This window comes from Solanum verrucosum, unplaced genomic scaffold (assembly GCF_900185275.1).
Source record: "Solanum verrucosum unplaced genomic scaffold, falcon-dt-bn FXZP01000020.1, whole genome shotgun sequence".
NCBI classification, from domain to species: domain Eukaryota; kingdom Viridiplantae; phylum Streptophyta; class Magnoliopsida; order Solanales; family Solanaceae; genus Solanum; species Solanum verrucosum.
The window spans coordinates 1,108,125-1,126,505 of NW_026019903.1; the positions used below are offsets into that span (position 1 = coordinate 1,108,125).

Here is an 18,381-nt window from a genome sequence, read left to right on the forward strand (position 1 = left end):
AATAAAAACTGTTTTCAGTTTTCACTTTCTTTTTCAATTTAAATAACTTTAAAAAAAAGCTTTAATTTATATTTGTGATCAAACACAAATTTAATTTACATATTATTTTTTAATTTATAATTTTCATGATCAAACCAGCCCTTCGCGATTCACATTTCCACGTAGTCATGATGATGGGTTTAATCCGGCTCCGGAAATTTGGGGAGGGGGGCCTGTCCCTTGTAGCCAAATGTTATTTTATAAATTCTTTCACAAAATCAATTTGTTTCTCAAACTTTTAATGTTTTGAATAAATAAAAAGTTACTACTATTATTACTCAATTTTTTATATGTTGTTGGTGTTTTTTTATATGTGTTTCGTGTTAATCAAATAAAAGTTTTTTTTTAATTTTCTGCTAAAATTAATTTATAATCACACAAATATTTACCGTATGACTTATTTAAAATAATAAGTTTAAAAAATTCTCCTACTCGCAATCAACTACACCACATATATTGAAAACAACATTTTAAAGTTATTAAAGGTGAGATAATTGCAAGAATTTTTTACCTGATGTCTCTTTAAGGATTGATATTTAACTTTTGGCTCTATTAAGAAAAGTAGTACAAATATATAGATATTCATTGGACTTGCGTTGCTCCTTTTTCTGCCCCTTTTCTCCGTGGAAAATTGAAGACACCATAGGTTTACGATGGAGTGGTAAATATTCTTACATTCTTAATTAGAGGTTTTAAATTTGAGTTCTTTGGGTATAGTCTGCCTTTGTTAGAGAGTGTTTTACCTCATTGTGGGTCTTTCCGACACAAATTTGGATTTAGTTGGACTCCAATGTGAAAATCGAATAACGGATGGAAAAACTAAAAAAAAACTTGAGAAATACTATTGTTAAAAATTTGATTATTTAGAAAATATATAGTGAATTAATTGTTTTTTAAAAGTCTAAATTGGATAAAACCATCGATAATTGTTGAAGATGAAACTTAAAGTCGCTTAAAATTGATTTGCACCCACTTTGATGCAAAAGTTAAAATTCATACTCTATTTCATGTTTATTTTGGCAAAATATTTATAAAAGAGGCTAAAACTTAAAGGATGCCATTTTTGCAAATAGAGGCAGATCTCTTATTTGGGCCAGTGATATGGACCACAATTCAGATGGGCCGATCTGTTCCTTTCCGGGTCAACTTTCTTTCAAAGTTGGTCGGTGGAATTCGACCCGAAGAATAAATACAGAAAATACCCAATTTGAATCCAATAAAGTTGCAGACCGGAAATTGGAAAATTAGGGCAAGATGGCAAATTCGAAAATTCAAACACCGGCGTATCCAAGTGCAGCAAAACTTGCTGATTCGGATTGTTATCCTCAATACACTGCTTCGCTCAAATGTAAACTCAACTGCCACTTTGTTCTTCGGATCATATTATGTTGTTGTTGTATTTGGATTTTTTCTAAGAAGAAAAGAAATTATACTCATGATCATTATTGGAATTTTGATATGTAACGTATTTTGCAAGATTATATTACTCTTTTTATTATCTGGGTATTGAATTATTGTGGTTGTTTCGGTTAGATAAGTTATATTCGCAAGAATTTAGGTAAAAGAACATATTTTTTGTTAATTGAGCAGAGCTTATTTGTAATGATAATTGCGTAGAGAATTGTCCATAATTTATTTGAAGAATACTTGGTTATCGATCAGAGAGCAATGAAAGTAGCTTGATGAAGGTTTTGTGGAAGGTTTGAAGGACCTTTGAATGTGGAGCATTTAGGTTTACTAATCCAGATTGTTGGAGTTCATGGCTATATCCATATACACAAGTCATTGTGCATCAATTTCTTGCAATTATATTTGAGATATCATTGTTATTCATATTCATTGTCTGTAGAATTAGTGGAAAAGGCTTTTCCGTCATATCAATTTATTTAAAGATGTATGCTCTACCCTGTTATGCAGTTGTTTCAGGGAATTGATTAATTTGTGAACGCTTTTCAGGTTTGGAACAGTTTAGCTCTGAGAAGAGCAAATGCCAAGAACATTTTGATGTTTACAAGGAATGCAAGAAAAAGGAGGTATGCATGTTAACTGTTTTCTTCCACATCTATTTGTATGTGAATGAGGATAATAGTAGTATATGTGTACTAACCTGTGATAAATGCACGAGAAATTATGTTATGATGAAATTGATAATGTGAAAGAAAGTACAAAATGCTTTTACCCCTCTGATGTAGAGTTTTGCCCTGTAAAATGGACTTTGAGAGCTTCTTCCATGGACACTTGGAGTGGTATATTTTTTTATATGGGTGTGAAGGAACTTGTAAAAAACTTTCAGACAAGTTGCTCCAAGATTCTGTTAATAGTTTTGAAAGGGAGCAAGTTGTTTAGCAGCTCAAAACAAACAAGTCTAGGTGTAAGATTGCATACTGATTAAGATTCATTTACGTGTTCGTTAAGTTATATACTCTTGCCATTGCCCTAAAAAAAATTGTATACTCTTGCCACTAGCCAGTCCTTGATTGGATCACTATCAATGCAGCCTATACTCAGACCTGAATCTATAGAGAGAACAGAGTCTCCCAATTCTTTTTTGTCACTTGGAATTATATAGTTCAAAAATATTTACTTTATTTGGAGCTCTTTTTAAATTTAATTTTGTGGTGCATAAACAGGGATGTAGTGGTGGGAGGGAAGATATTATTAAGCAATCAATTGTCTATGGTTTTTAGGTGTTTTTGACATTGACATCATGGAATGTCTTTGCCACTTTATGCTTTAAATAATTTTTTAAGAGAATTGCCTTTCCTGCGCCTTCAGATTTTTCGTTTAACCCTTTTTTTGGGTATTGATTTTCATGATATATCATTTTATTTCTGATATTTCATTTTCATTTTCATTTTCTGGCATGTTGCAGAGGGAAGCTCGGCTGGAGCGCAATCGAAGTCGATCTTTATTCTCATGAGTCATAAGAGATTGAAGTTTATAGTGCTATCATTATGAACTATTTATAAGGCTAATCACACTTTCATGTAACTTATTCCAAGAAGCAACTACAATGTAGATCCTTCATGTTAGAATCAATGTGATTGTGTTTAATTTGTTGTGGCCTTTTGGCTCGTTTTTGGTAATAGATTTATTAATTTGCAATAAATGATGAGGATTGCGTTGAAGATATTTGAATGTTGATTTACAGGCGAGTATTGGGGCTATGTTTTTTGATAGTTTCCTCATGCAAATCTTCGTGTTTCTAATCCTTCTTGTAAACGAAGAAGAGTTATAGACACTGGTGTGTTTAGACTGGCGACTACTTCTCTTCTCATGCTCAGGTGAATTCACTTGACGAGCCATCTACTCATGCAAATCTTCGTGTTTCTAATTCATGGTCAAGACTTGCGTATACTCTGATATGATTCTTTAATCTTCATTTTAGCACCGATGCTAACTAGCATTCGTGGCATCTGTGGCAAGTACTTAAAAGATTTATTTGTCAGGACCAGAAATAGGTAAATGAAAAGGAACATGTATCATTGAGTTTTCTAATGGAAGAATAGCATGATTGCAATATTTATGACAGCACAGTAACAACAGTAGTTTCTCTTGCTCCTCTGTTGTGTTGCTCTAGGAGATGGCTTGTAAAAAGTAACATGACTGAAGAACTACTCATAAAACCTTTCTTAGGTCAATTGAACTTTAATAGATTACAATTTACAGGTATCGACAAATATCCAAGAAGAGAAATATGTCAAATTCTTTGGAGATACAGATAGATGCCATGCTCAGGTTCTAATACTAATCTAAAAACAGGGCTGTGTTGATATCCTGGTGACAACGAAAATGTAAACCTAGACAAAATCATCGATACAATCACCTTCAGTTCAATCATTGCAAAATTTTGCCCCACACAGGTTCTACTCCCTATGCCAAATGGTATATAAGCACTTGGGACTTTGCAAGCCTTTGCAATGCCCTTGGCAAATCTTTCTGGATTGAACTGATAGGTATCTGGTCCCCAGAGTTCAGACTGCTGATGCAGGATTGGGATTGGAATCTCAATATTAGTCCCTTTTGGTATCTCAATTCTCTTGAAACTTATATCCTGCAACGCTTCTCTCACCACGAATGCTACTGGTGGGTACAAACGTAACGTTTCATGGATGATCATTGTCAGCTGCCAATCAAATATGTATACATGTTAGAGATCCAGGTATAAAATGTATGTGAATTTTGATTATATGGTTTTTAGATTACTGCATACCACTTTCATTTGTCTAAGCATAGAATCGTTTGGCAACTCAGTACCACAGACGTCAAGCACCTCAGCACGGGCACGAGCTTGCCATTCTGGATATGCAGCTAGTAACATCAAACACCATGATGCTGTGAGACCAGTGTTCTCATGGCCAGCAAAGTATATGCTCTTGCAATTATCAACAATGAACATTTCAGCAGAAACGTCAGCTGGTAGCTGATCACCACCACTCTCTTCATAACTCTTAGCAGCATCAAGTATCAATTGCAGAAGGTCTTTCTCATGAGTAGGGCTTCTCCGTGCTCGTACTATCTTCAATATCATTGCTTTAATCTCTTTGTCCAATCTCCATATCTCCCTATTATGTTTACTTGGAATATGCCTGTCACAATCTGAACATAGTGGGAAAATTATCTATTACCATGAGTTTTACTTTATTTAATCCTCCTTCCTTTTCCTCCTCTTTGAAACTAGAATTTTTTTTTCGATATTTCTCACTTTTTTCCCCTTTCCCCAACACTTTACAGAGCTAAACATAGTTCTAAAGTAGCAACAATATCCTTTTACCTCAATCCAGGAACTCCAATGGGAACTTTGGACATAACCATTTGAAGGGTTTGAAGTTTTAGGAACATTTGTTCCCCCTCAGCATAGCTGCTTCCGAAACAAGCACTTGAGATTATATCTGCTGACAAACTCTTGAGATCATCGTCCACCTTAACCTCCGATTTTCCTTCTGAATTTCTTGTTCTCTCATCCCATGATTCTATCATGTTACTGGTGGATTCAACCATCAGCTTCACCATCTCCTGCATAATCAATAGCTATTTGAAATTCTAGTCTTGCAATCAGGAGCGGAGCTACCCTTATCGCCAATTGACACCCCCTTGGTGAAAATCTTAGTTCCGCGACTACTTGTGATTATACTACTTAAACTTAACAAGTGCATAAATATGTGTATGTACCTTAACCTTGTTGAGATAGAATTCAGGGGCAATGATCTTTCTCTGATGAGCCCAGTAAGGGCCATTTGAAGAGAAAATGCCTTGGCCTAGAAGAGGACCATGATCTTTGGATAAGTAAGATGGCTTTCCAAGGTTCAAAGATATCTCTTTCACCATATCTGCATCAGTTACACATAGTATCTGTATGGTTCCAGATGAATACATGAATATTGATCCTGCAGTAATTTGAACATAAAAAAAAAAACCCCACATAAGCTAAAAGAATTGAAGTCATATGAATGAAGGTTGTATAAATATCAAGATTTGACCATATTCAATTTGCCACTGTTTTATATGTGAAAACACTCTGGAAGGCCATGTATGTTTGTTTTCTTCTAATTCTTGATTGTTGGTTTCTTCTGGGGTTGCCTGTTTCTTGATATTTCCATAGAGAAAAGATAATGAAGAAGGTCCCTTAATCCCTTGGCTTTGAAGTTTTGATCTCAATTTTCTTGGATGTAAAAGTAAAAAATTGGTGAGATATGCAAAGAACAACACCAGAGATCCACATAAAACTAGTGATGAAATTATCAGTAATTGTTGTGTTGCCATTTTAAAATTCCTCTAAAACTGTATGTTGACCAGTTGATGGAATCTACTTATAAATGGATAAAAGGTGTTAAATATTTGAGTTGAGGAGCTTAAGATTTTATTATTTCTGATGATGCTCCTTCCATTGAATAAAATATGAAAGACAAAAATGGCAAGGTGTGGTACATTGACATGCTAGATGGATGAAGCAGCTACTTCCACGGCATTGAAAGCTTCTATTTTTTCCAACATAATTGTTTTTTTCTTTCAAGGGACAATTTTTTTATACTAAAACCACAAATTTGCTAACAATTATCAATATGGGCATTTGGTCTAGTGGTATGATTCTCGCTTAGGGTGCGAGAGGTCCCGAGTTCAATTCTCGGAATGCCCCTCTTTTTTATTCTTTTTTTGGGTTGGGGTTTTATCTTGGGGAATTTTAGCATATAGCCACTCAAAAATAACTTAATTATGTTACATAGGTATAGTTTGCTTATTACGATTAGATAATTGTATATATGTAACCATGTGGAGTATCAATTATTGTATTTGTATATTTGCATACAATTTGAATTCGTATACAATTGAATCGAGTTAAAATATTTGTATTTGTATATTCAATCTCTCTCAATTGTATGATTTGTGTTTGTATAAAGCGAGAAAGATAGACAAAAGAGAACTGATAAGGGAACAAAAGAGGAGAGTGACGAGTGAGATTCTAGAGAGAGGCGAAAGAGAGAATGTAATTATAATTAAAAGTAAGCTTCAAATTGTAATTAATATAAACTATAGCTATATTAATTAACTTCGTGTATTTTCCCTATTTTATTTGTAAGTACTATTGATATAAATTTTAGTAACAAAATTGTTTGACTTAATTAGTTTTGCGAAAAGCTTTTCTTTCTTTTTTTCTTCTCTGTCGAACAAACAGCGCGACACAGTGAGCAAGAATGTGGAGAAGAGCTTTCTGTAATCTCTCAAAAAGATCCTTTTCTTCACAACCTGAAATACCCACTTTGTATTCCTTTCTCCAGCCTTCAATTTTTTCCTTAAAAAGAACTGAATCACCTTCTACAACCCCACCAAAACCCCATGACCAAACCCCTCTAACCTTAGCACAAGAACACAAATCTAATCTTGAATCCACTCTTCTAGATTCAATCAAAAGTAACAACACAGATGAAGCATGGAAATCATTCAAGACTCTTTCAAATTACTCTGCTTTCCCAAGTAAGTCACTTACCAATTCAGTAATCATTCATTTGTCATCACTGAATGATACCCATAACATAAAAAGAGCATTTGCATCAGTAGTTTTCTTGTTAGAGAAGAAACAAGAATTGTTAAAGCCTGAAACTGTACATGTACTGTTGAATTCAATGAGGGATGCTAATAGTGCTGCCCCTGCTTTTGCTTTGGTGAAGTGTATGTTCAAGAACAGATTTTTCATCCATTTTAGTCTCTGGGGTGATGTTCTTGTGGAAATTTGTAGGAAAAATGGTAACTTTGGTGGGTTTTTACAAGTTTTTAATGAGAATTGTAGGGTTGCTATTGATGAGAAGTTGAATTTCTTGAAACCTAGTTTGGCAGCTTGTAATGCTGCACTAGAATGTTGTTGTCGAGAGGTTGAATCGATTACTGATGCGGAGAAAGTGGTGGAGACCATGTCAGTTTTGGGTGTTAGGCCTGATGAATGTAGTTTTGGTTTACTAGCTTATTTGTATGCATTGAAGGGTCTTAAAGAGAAAATAGCTGAGTTAGAAGGTTTAATAAGTGGATTTGGTTTCCCGGATAAAGGGGTTTTTCTTAGTAATTTGATTAGCGGATTTGTAAAGTGTGGTAATTTGGCGTCTGTTTCAGCAACTATTCTTCAAGGTGTAAGAGAAACGGATGGACAAGGATTATGTTTTCAAGAAGTAACTTATAGTGAAGTAGTAAGTGGGTTTCTTCAAAATGGGAGCATAAAAGATTTGGCTACGTTGATTGGTGAAACTCAGACCTTGGAATCTCCATCTGTGATTGTTGAGAGATCCGTTGGATATGGCATCATAAATGCTTGCGTTAATCTTGGGTTATTGGACAAGGCACACATGATATTTGATGAAATGAATGCTCAGGGTGCTTCTTTAGGTCTTGGAGTCTACCTTCCAATACTGAAAGCATATTGCAAAGAGCAAAGAACCGCTGAAGCAGCTCAACTGGTGACAGACATAAGCGGTTTAGGTCTCCAGTTGGATGTTGCTACCTATGATGCTCTAATTGAAGCTTCAATGTCATGTCAAGATTTTCAATCTGCATTTTCTGTGTTTAGGGACATGAGAGAAGCAAGAATACCTGACTTGCAAGGGAGTTACTTGACAATCATGACCGGTTTAACAGAAAGTCATCGACCTGAGCTCATGGCAGCTTTCTTGGATGAGATCGTTGAGGATCCTAGAATTGAAATCGGAACGCATGATTGGAACTCCATCATCCATGCCTTCTGCAAGGCTGGACGGCTAGAAGATGCAAGGAGGACTTTCAGGAGAATGACCTTCCTTCAGTTCGAACCAAATGAGCAGACATATCTTTCTCTAATAAATGGAAATGTGACTGTGGAGAAGTATTTCAATGTTATGATGCTGTGGAATGAAGTCAAAAGAAAGGTTTCTGCAGAAGGGGAAACAAAGTTAAAACTAGATAGTAGCCTGGTTGATGCGTTTCTGTATGCATTGGTTAAAGGGGGCTTCTTTGATGCAGTAATGCAAGTCGTGGAGAAATCTCAAGAGATGAAAATTTTTGTTGATAAATGGAGATATAAACAAGCATTCATGGAGAAACATAAGAAGCTCAGAGTTTCAAAGTTAAGAAGGAAAAATCGATGTAAAATGGAGGCACTTATTGCTTTCAAAAATTGGGCGGGTTTGAGTGCTTGATGGGTCTCATATCTGTCGCTTGCCTATTTTGCTTGATCTGAATGCTGTATGAAGCATCTTGCTACTGGGTCCTAAAATACTCAATTTAATATCAAAGGTTTTAGGCTTTCGATGCTGGCACAACAAGTGCCAAATTGTTTTTCAGGAAGCTCTCCCGGTAAGTATAAGCTGCAGAGCCTCTATCATGTGACACAGATTGAAGATGTATTATGCTTGCTAAACCATATGGAAAAGTGTGATTGTAACTTCCAAGAAGCAGGATTATGCTCTGGGTAAAACACCAGTCTCCTTGAGCTAAATGCTGCAGAAGCACTCCAAAGACCACTATTCCTATCTGGCTATAGCCTGCATACTCTAGAAGGTTCTATATCATGAAACCTTTCTTCTTATTTGTAACACACTTGTATAAGATTTTTCCTTTAGCAGGAGAAATTGGCATTGTGAGACCAGAAGCAGTGAAAGAAAGTACCCCGGTGCTTGTAGAAAAACTCAACAAATGATTTAATATACCTACAAATGCATAACATCCTTGGTTGGTCACTCCTTTTGATGATGTTACTGGCCAAAATGAGTATGGTAGAGTATTTTGTTGTTCAACTCTTGAATAGGTGACAAGGAGCATATTTTGCCTGTACAAATTGTAAGAGTTTCTCCCTCTCCCTCTAGCGTGGTTAGATGTTATAAAGTCTTTTTTTTATAAATAAAAGGTCATTTTGTTTTTTGTCTTGTTGTCTGCTTTTAAAATTGTTTGATGATATGGATACCCTTATGTTAAGTTGTTTTCTTGGGATTCCAAGAGATGAAGCAGAGGATCAATTATCTGCTATGGACATCGAACATGTTTCTTCTGCAGTTGCATTGATTGTTGCTGGAGTTGTATCCAAAATGGAAAAGTTACCTGAAATTCAACTTTTGGTTCTTCGGTTAGCATGATTGTCAAGAGCTGTTATTGATTTCTTTGTATTGGTTTCACATAGGGATGTAGGTAGAATTAGTTAATGTTCACCGTCAATTAAGTTATACTGATTTCTATGATGTAATTGTTGTGCTAGAACAGCCATCTTTTTGTAGAAATTATTTTAGCTACTATATAACTGAGTAATGGTATTTAGAAGTATTTGAGCTGCATCTTCAAAAGAATCTGAACATTTGATTATAACCTTGGCTTGGAACTAGGAAGAACTATTTTGAAGAGGAACTTATCAAATAGAAACTGTTTAGAGCCTCGGCTTTAGAAATGCATTTAACCCAAGAAATTTACATAGCAACATACCACATTACTTTGTTATAACTTTTTAATTCTTTCTAGTAATCATCCTGTTGTCTTAAATGTAATCTCAATAACCCTGATCATCCAATAAATTTATATTCTTAGGGTAGGGGGAGGGAAAATTACAAGTTGTTTTAGGTTTATACAAATTTGCATTAAGGAAATAACTTTTAACATATTGGAGTACTAGATTCTATACTAATATCAAGGGAGAGGAAGATGTTTCTTTTGGCATGGCTCAAGTTCTCACTGACAGATCTGTTGATTAGTAGAGCGATAACTGTATATGAATCGTAATTCATTATTCACTCCAGATGATTCATTAGGGCTTGTTTTTATCTGAATTTCAGTGGCATACTCTGGGAATTTGTAGAAGCAGTGTCTCAGCCTATTATTGCTATTTGTCTTGTGAGTGAGTTTGAGTTTAGGAGTACAAAAAGTTGAACAGAATCAGCAAGTTTATTGGAAGAAGGATGAGTGTGCTGAACTCTACAGAATACAACTTGCTACTGCTCTTCTTATATCTATTTTCTTCTGGATGAGTTGTGTGCTTTAGATTTTAGAGATGTCTAAGAGTAGTGTGTTATTCTGTTAGCATTGCAATACAATCTTGAAAACCAGTTTTTTTATGCAGCATATATATTGTTGTAGTGAACCAAGGGTGTATCAGAATTCGGAAACAACCTCTCTACCCCACAAAGTTAGAGGTAAGGTTTGCGTACATCCTACCCTCCGCAGACCTTACTTTTGGGATTGCACTAGATATGTTGTTGGTGTTTATATATATTGTTGTAGTCCAATAGTATAATTCTACATTAGTATCCAAATGCAGTCACTAAATCCACATTCAGAGGTGTTGACACAAATCTTGATTTTATTTTGATAAGAGTCCATATATACTTATACTTACTGTATATAGAAAGAACACAAATTTCAATTTCCTATAGAAAATTTCTTTTAAATTATTATCTAGTTATTTCCCAAGAGTTTTTGTTTTGTCCTTCTCACAAGATTTTTTTGCTCCAGTTCAAGAATGAGTACACACATGTGATACTGCAGGGCAGAGACACTAATGATGACACCCAAATAGACTCCAGTTGGGTTGTCAGATTCTCCCACTTGTTCCCTTTCACACCTTACTATCTATACTTTATTTTTGTGGTTTTTTTTTTGTTTTCGCTCGATGTCTGATACTTTCACATTGAAATTTAATTAAATTTAGATTTGCATTGGAAAGTTCGACAATATGTGGTAAATCGTTCTCTAACAAATGTGATAGCTTGTCCAGTAGGAAGAATACTTTATTACTCTACCATATTTTTATATATAATTGTTGATTGATTTGAGTTTATGTTTTTATGTACTAGCAATCTCAAGATATTTACTGTACACAATTTAATATTACCTTATAAGGTAATGTGTGTAAATTATTATGACACTTAAATATCAGTTATACATGATAAAAATAGTAACTAGTCTATAATAGTATAAAAAAATTTGGTAAGCTAGGACCCATGCTTTCTCTTATCTTTGTCTGTACTATATGTGGTTGTGGGGATAATTTAAAGCAAATCCACTAGCAACGGTGGTTTTTGTTTTTTCATTTGATATTAATATCTTTGTATTGAAGCCCGATTAATCTAGATTTGCTTCGTATGTGGCCTCATTCAAGGAGAAGCGACTCAAGACCTCTAATTAAAGGAGATACAACTCCATTCACAACACCACATCCTTTAATGATAGCATGCAATGGGAGTTACTTTGCTTTGTTGCCTGTTTTTATATTGGATTCGAAAAAAATATTGTACTTCAAGGGGGTGTGACGTAGGTTACTCTGGCGCAAACATTCATCGATTCAAATATTTCTTAAATTATAGGTCACACAAACACAGTTTTCCTATTGTTTCAACGCCTCTTCATACATTTGTACAGATGCCTATAAAGTTTTTTCTGATCTCAAACATCTCTAGCTATTTTACTAGCTGGTTGTTTACTGTTATGAAATTGTGTGGTGCGTTTCATTACTTAGTAGACCATTTTGCATGCGATCATAATTTCAAATTTCAAATACAAATCCTCTTGAAAGCAGAATTTAGGATTTCAAATCGTGAATTTCAATTATTATTTTTATAATTTATTGACCTACAAATTTATATTTTAAAAAATTATGCTCGGTGAAAAGGTTGTTCATATTATATGAAAGAATTGTTTAAAATAATAGCTAGTTATTAATTGTAATAACATATAATTGCAAACTTTATTTATAAAATGAACATAGAGATATTCTAACACCTTGCTTATAAATTATGATTTGCTCTGTTGATAAGATTATAAGAAATGAATTTTTTTTTTTAAAATCATAAATTATAAAATTTTTAATGTTTGTGAAAAAAGTACAAACTTAATTATTTTTTTTAATAAAAAAAGTGCGTAAGCAAGAGTGCAGAAGAAAGTTTTTTTTCTCTTTTTTAAGAAAAGGAAAAGATCAAAATGGATACTGGTGTAAGCATTATGTATATTTCTAAATTTTAACGTTTTCTTTAAGAAAAAATCATTTTAGTATACATAATGTAAATTTTCAGAAAAAATCATTTAAAAATGTAGTAAATAAAAGAAGTAAGAATGATCAATTTTAGTATTTTTCTAACAAATAGTTTGTCTATCTTTATAATTAATCTCAATAATTAGTCTGTTTGTTACCCACATTGAAAGCAACACAAAACACATCTTTCCAATTGCTTGATATGAGTACATTTAGCTAATTTATGAATTATAATCTTCATAAAATCAAAAGGTTTCTTTATCGTTTATAGAAAATTTTTAAGCAGTAACTTATAGTGCTAATTGCTCCAATAAAATGTGGAAGAGAAAAGAGCTAACTAATTCAAATTTGTATTTGAAAATTAAATATTTTTTATTTATTTTTATATTCAAATTCGAAACCTTTTAAATTATGTTACGAATTTAGAAGAAAAAACATTTCTGAAATTAAAAGGTTACACATTTTTTTCTTCACGAAAAGTATAGAATAAATTAAATCTTTGCGACTCTAATCTTGTATAGGTTTCAACTTGAGCACTTATTTAAGATGAGATAAAGTTGTCATACATTATTTTATTAGTATATTATAATATATATTTTTTTAGTAAAGAAGAATAGTATTAATTAACATTTGAGTCGATTTGTACGAGAAAGCTTTTGAATCAAGCATGCTAACTTTTTTTTTTTTAGTAATATATCATTAAAAGTTTTTTTTTTTTTTTGGAGTACATTCTACTGAATTATGAAATCGAAAATTTAATTTTATTAACAAAGTATTTAGATCGCATAAATTAAATAAAAAAAATCTGAAACCAAAAAAAAATATAGAAGAGAGAGAAAAAGACGAAGTACAGAGGACTGGCTTCTCTCCTGTCATCTCTCTCAAATGTCGATGAAACCCTAGTTATCTCCGTCTATTCAACTTACTCTTTTCACACACACGGTTTCCCCTTTCATATATCTCCGTTTATATGGAGTTTTGAGCTTCATACATGTAGAACTGATAGGTTTATAGATATATATTATATACGTATAGGTTTGGTTGAAGGAGAGAGAAATGTATAGGGGTCGAGGTGGTGGTGGTTCATCAAGGTCTGAGATCGTTGGTGGAACGTTGGATCGGAAGCGAATTAATGATGCGTTGGATAAGCACTTGGAAAAATCTGCACCTTCTACATCTAGAGCCTTGAAGGACAAGGCGGTTCCGTCTACCTCCGTAGGTGCCGGGAAATTGCATCAGCAGCATATTGATCATCGAGACACCCGCTCTTCCTCTAGTCTCGCTACGAAGAACAAGTGTTCAGATGGTTAGACTCTTTTTTTTTTTTTTTTTGGGAAAAAAGGATTCCCCTCATTTCCTGTATAACAATTTCTTTGATATTTGAATGCGTTTAATTTGCTGATATCGGGTAAGATTGTAGCTGACAATGGTTGATTATTCATTTCCCTCATGTTAGTGGAATGTGGATCCGGTAGATGCTGCTTTAGCTTTAACATGTAGTCTTTAACGTTGTGTAGTGTCTTTGTGATTTTATTTTAGTGAAAAGCTAGAAAGATTATTATTAGGCCATATGTTTGATTTGTATTGAGGGAGAGGATTGGCTCAACAAAGTTGCTCCTGTGTATGAAACATGAAAAAATCTCTTAGAAGAAATGCAAGGAGAAGGATACACCTACATATGTCTAATATCGCTCTAGCAGTCTAGCTGCATAGTTGGGCTGGGAGCATTTCATGCCGGAATAAGTTTTATGTGGTAATTTGGTCTCTTGCCTTGTAGCTGTGGGAAGCTTGAGAAGATGAGCAGATCTGATAATGTCAAATTTTGTGATTTTGAGTTTAAATTATTCTTTGGGGGGTGTTGAGAAAATACCAGTAATGATAAATTTTGTTCGAGTAAATTGAGAAGTTGTTTTACGACCCTCAGAATCCTTTACTGCTTAGAGGGATATGTTTAGGGGCTTCTTTGGAGCATTTTCAGTTATCTTAGAGCTGGTGGTGATTTTTGTTTCCAATAAGATCTGACTACTTGTCTGAATGCAATAGATTATGCTTATCTGCGAAGAGCAGCGTGGAATGGGACCAGAAAAAAGATTATCAAGTTTCAAAGAGAATGGATGGACTAGTTGTGATCATCTTCTCATTCTGTGAGGTTCTTAGCGCGCCATCTCAAATTTGTTCTAGCTAATCTTTGAATTCTTTCATGGGTGAACGAAAAGTTCACAGGGAATATCCCTGGTGTTTTCCATTTCTATTAATGGCTTATGATGTTTTGTGGTGTCCAGTCAGAAGCTCAGAGTTGCTTACTGTTACTCATAGTTGCATCTTAATGTTTTGTTGCCTCTAGTTTTAGTTTTCAATTTCAAAGAAGTGTTGCCGTTAGAATTTAGACTAGAGAGTATGTAATGGAGTTACAGCTGGTGGTAGCGCTGTAGAGATTGTTAATGTATTTGGTTGCAACAACCTTTAAGCTTAGTTTGTTTCCGCATTACTACAACTCTTTTGACATCATCATTTAAGTAAAATTTATGTTGGTTCGTCATTTTTTAGTTTTCCTTTTGATAAATGGCTCATGATATTGGCTTTTGACGAGCTGTAAACTAGTATTTCCGCATGCTAAGTAGACATAAATTCTTTATTTTGTCTCTTTTATATTTCGAACTAAATATGAGAGTATATCCAATATTTTGTCTTTTGCAGATGAATCTGAAACAGACAGTGAAGAGTCTGATGTTAGTGGTTCTGATGGGGAAGATACATCATGGATTTCTTGGTTTTGTAACCTGCGTGGAAATGAGTTCTTCTGTGAAGTTGATGACGAATACATTCAAGATGATTTTAATCTATGTGGATTGAGCAGTCAAGTGCCATACTATGACTATGCACTTGACCTGATCCTTGATGTTGAATCCTCTCATGGTAAGTATGTTTGCTTGTTTAGAGTACTTCTTGTATTTCTACGAATTACTAGGAAACTTCTATTTGGTCTTACTATTTCAACCAAAGGATGTGGTATCTGATCTTCTCTGAAAAAAGGAAGGTAAAACTACAAGTTCTGCAAGTTTTGTTTTCTTTTGGCATGTGGAACTCGTCCTTCTTTCAACAATCTAGATGGTGTTGATTCTCATGTTAAGTGAACATGTGGATACATAATCAGCAGTTTGTGACTCTTTTTTTTTTAATCAATTCTGGGAGAAGATGCTGGATGTTTCCTTGCAGCCAAAGGTGTGACATAGCAGACGACTAAGTGAGATCAAAACCATGGGAGACCAGAGTTCAAATCTCAGTAGAGACTAAAACATTAGGCGATTTCTTTCCTTGTGTCTTAGTTTTGGTAGGCAGAGTTTTCCGGTAGCAAGTACTCGACCTCTTGTTTCCAAATACCTTCTCTATGCCAGATTAGTTGGAAATCCTTAGTGACATTGTCCAGTTGACCCTCCATATAAAATCTGTATTTACCACTACAATACACTGCTGTTTTATTTGTAAAAACTGTGTTTTAACAGTAGCTGCTGTTCTTTGTTGTTAAATACTGAATTTTAGCTACTGAAAAACTGGGAGAATCCTTCCACAAACCTCCTATAATAATAACACCCGTTCAAACCCAAGAAACTCTGAATCTTCGTTGGAGTTGTGGGCCTCAGCCAATTCTTCATGGCTTCAATCTACCTTGATACTTTCGTTGGAAACTACAAGGATCAGAAATGCTAGAGAGTCCAACCAGAAGTCACAGTTAGAGAACTTTGCATACAACCTGTGTTGTTGACCACTTTCCCTTCATCGAATGTCTTTTTTCTGGGGAGGGGGGATGAATGAATAGTCATGTAGTTGTTTTATGTTATTGTGATTTTCAACAAATTTTAGTGCCTTGAAAAAATGATAGATGTGAAAATTGATACCCCTGAATTATCTCTTTTACATGAGTTTAAAATGGACATGGAATCTGCTTTAGGCAATAAATTCGAATTCATGCTTCTTTCCCCCTGCTTTTACAATATTCTTCTTGTTCTCCTTTGAAAATAAGAACCAGTTTGTTTTTTCCACGTAGATATCGTCTATCTTATGGCACTGAATATATAGCATGCTCTCAAAAGGATAGCTCGTCTTTTTCATAATTGGAGAATGTCAATTTTGTAACTTTTTCCTGCTTTGACTAGGTGATATGTTCACCGAGGAGCAGAATGAATTGGTTGAGTCAGCGGCAGAGATGTTGTATGGTTTGATCCATGTCCGGTACATTTTGACTAGCAAGGGAATGGCTGCAATGGTGATCTCTTATGCTTAGCTTTCTCTTTTTTCTTTTTTTTTGGAAACTGGTAACATGTATATATGTATTAGATCCGCACCATAACAGTGCTATCTACAATTACAAAAACCCAACCATGCTTAGGACTACAGCTTCACAAGGAACCTATCTGCTTTTGTGTTGTCTCCTTTCATTTTTTTTATTCACTTCTCATGATGTGTAAACTCTGGGAAAACCCTTTTTCAGTTAGAGAAGTACAAGAACTATGACTTTGGGAGATGTCCACGAGTTTATTGCTGTGGACAGCCTTGCCTTCCAGTTGGTCAGTCCGATATTCCACGTTCAAGTACAGTAAAAATATACTGTCCTAGATGTGAGGATATCTATTATCCCCGATCAAAGTACCAAGGCAGTATCCTTTATGCTATCACTTTTTGAAGTTCCTCTTTTTAATATATGTCTCCTCTCGTCATTTATGCATTTCTTTTGTTTACTCTGAAGCTTTTCACAATTATGCCAAGTGGTTGAGCTGTGTGTATTTTTGTTCCTAAGTTTCTGCTTTTGTGATTCTCCTCGTTCTTCAATTTTCACTTGTACGGAACTTGAGCACACACTTTTCTGTGGTAGTTTGCTCATTGATCTTGAATATTAGTCATTACTTTGCCATGTTTTGAGCACTTCTATTCTCTATTATGATTTCTTTAACTGCCCAAGATATCGATGGAGCTTACTTTGGAACAACATTTCCACACCTCTATTTGATGACTTACGGACACCTCAAGCCACAAAAACCAACACAAAATTATGTCCCCAGGGTATTCGGTTTCAAGCTCCACAAAACTTGACAGTGAAGTCCATTGTGATATTGTGAAGATGTTAAAGCTTTCTGCCATTAATGCTTCTTACCTGGCTATAATGTACAAGCTGTCGTGGTAGAGCCCAGGTAAAAACGGAAGGAGTTCTAGATATGACAAACTTGATCCACTGATCAAGAAAGCAACTATGGTGAATCTGTCAAGTGAAATTCGTCTCTGAAATTTCATCATGAAATACAAAAGAGCATCTGTAAGCTTATTTCTTTTCTAGGTAGCTAGAGAATTGGATTTATTCCTCATGTAGTTCTTTGGTATCTGTTTGCCCTTTTCTCTTGGTGCTTCAATACTGAATGCTGCCATTTTCCAGCAGAGGCACTAATCTGGAGGTTAGGTTAGGATACATTAAGGTTTTGCTCCTTTTTGTTGGACCATTTCCAGATGTAACGTCGCAATACAGTACTAAAGTCTAATCAAATTTGATATAATGACAATAAAAAAAAATATAATTGTGATCGATAATTCTAGAGGCATGTCGGTGCAAGCCTTGAGTTTTGATACCTGATGTTGTAATGTGTTTTTACGTTGAATGCAAAATGTGTGCTTTTTCTTCTCATTTTTGCCTTTGTTGTTATTTCTTTGTGCTAATACTACTTGGTAGGTTAGTTTTCTTTGTTATATACAGCCTACAGGAAGTAAAATTTGGCGACTGATGCTTAAGTCAAGGAAGGAGCAAGGAACAAAACATTTTGATAAACTCATAATTGTTGTAGTTATTTTGATATATACAGTTTAATCTTAGTTTGGGCAAACATCCA

The 18,381-nt window shown here is 34.5% G+C and overlaps 4 protein-coding genes and 1 non-coding gene across 5 annotated transcripts; 4 read left to right on the plus strand and 1 right to left on the minus strand.

Moving 5' to 3' along the window:
- Positions 1-1,258: 1,258 nt before the first annotated feature.
- Positions 1,259-3,089, plus strand: LOC125820125 (cytochrome c oxidase-assembly factor COX23, mitochondrial). The gene is made up of 3 exons (XM_049499550.1): positions 1,259-1,387; positions 1,996-2,072; positions 2,912-3,089. Exons 1-3 carry the CDS (start codon positions 1,294-1,296, stop codon positions 2,957-2,959), a joined length of 219 nt encoding a protein of 72 aa, XP_049355507.1. The 5' UTR covers positions 1,259-1,293; the 3' UTR covers positions 2,960-3,089.
- Positions 3,090-3,687: 598 nt separating this feature from the next.
- On the minus strand, positions 3,688-5,886 carry LOC125819647 (cytochrome P450 714C2-like). Its single transcript, XM_049499114.1, has 5 exons — positions 5,520-5,886; positions 5,212-5,426; positions 4,814-5,055; positions 4,253-4,628; positions 3,688-4,165 (listed from the first exon to the last, which is right to left on the minus strand). Exons 1-5 carry the CDS (start codon positions 5,800-5,802, stop codon positions 3,740-3,742), a joined length of 1,542 nt encoding a protein of 513 aa, XP_049355071.1. The 5' UTR covers positions 5,803-5,886; the 3' UTR covers positions 3,688-3,739.
- A 217-nt stretch (positions 5,887-6,103) lies between these two features.
- Positions 6,104-6,175, plus strand: TRNAP-AGG (transfer RNA proline (anticodon AGG)). The gene has a single exon. It is a non-coding gene; the product is annotated as a tRNA-Pro (tRNA).
- Positions 6,176-6,697: 522 nt separating this feature from the next.
- On the plus strand, positions 6,698-8,788 carry LOC125819605 (pentatricopeptide repeat-containing protein At1g69290-like). The gene has a single exon (XM_049499064.1). The coding sequence runs from the start codon at positions 6,732-6,734 to the stop codon at positions 8,694-8,696; it is 1,965 nt and encodes a 654-aa protein (XP_049355021.1). The 5' UTR covers positions 6,698-6,731; the 3' UTR covers positions 8,697-8,788.
- A 4,541-nt stretch (positions 8,789-13,329) lies between these two features.
- LOC125819787 (putative casein kinase II subunit beta-4) lies at positions 13,330-18,096 on the plus strand. Its single transcript, XM_049499233.1, has 5 exons — positions 13,330-13,814; positions 15,206-15,424; positions 16,663-16,772; positions 16,998-17,163; positions 17,466-18,096. Exons 1-5 carry the CDS (start codon positions 13,565-13,567, stop codon positions 17,594-17,596), a joined length of 876 nt encoding a protein of 291 aa, XP_049355190.1. The 5' UTR covers positions 13,330-13,564; the 3' UTR covers positions 17,597-18,096.
- The last annotated feature ends 285 nt before the right edge of the window (positions 18,097-18,381 follow it).

Bases quoted from the DNA above. Each gene is read 5' to 3' on its own strand.
- LOC125820125 (XM_049499550.1), top strand. From the start codon at position 1,294: ATGGCAAATTCGAAAATTCAAACACCGGCGTATCCAAGTGCAGCAAAA. The intron at 1,388-1,995 runs GTAAACTCAACT...AACGCTTTTCAG, and splicing joins ATACACTGCTTCGCTCAAAT to GTTTGGAACAGTTTAGCTCT. The intron at 2,073-2,911 runs GTATGCATGTTA...GGCATGTTGCAG, and splicing joins AGGAATGCAAGAAAAAGGAG to AGGGAAGCTCGGCTGGAGCG.
- LOC125819787 (XM_049499233.1), top strand. From the start codon at position 13,565: ATGTATAGGGGTCGAGGTGGTGGTGGTTCATCAAGGTCTGAGATCGTT. The intron at 13,815-15,205 runs GTTAGACTCTTT...TGTCTTTTGCAG, and splicing joins GAAGAACAAGTGTTCAGATG to ATGAATCTGAAACAGACAGT. The intron at 17,164-17,465 runs GTATCCTTTATG...TAACTGCCCAAG, and splicing joins CCGATCAAAGTACCAAGGCA to ATATCGATGGAGCTTACTTT.
- LOC125819605 (XM_049499064.1), top strand. From the start codon at position 6,732: ATGTGGAGAAGAGCTTTCTGTAATCTCTCAAAAAGATCCTTTTCTTCA.
- LOC125819647 (XM_049499114.1), bottom strand. From the start codon at position 5,802: ATGGCAACACAACAATTACTGATAATTTCATCACTAGTTTTATGTGGA. The intron at 5,427-5,519 runs GTCAAATCTTGA...AAATTACTGCAG, and splicing joins ACAGTGGCAAATTGAATATG to GATCAATATTCATGTATTCA. The intron at 4,629-4,813 runs GTAAAAGGATAT...AGATTGTGACAG, and splicing joins ATTGGAGTTCCTGGATTGAG to GCATATTCCAAGTAAACATA.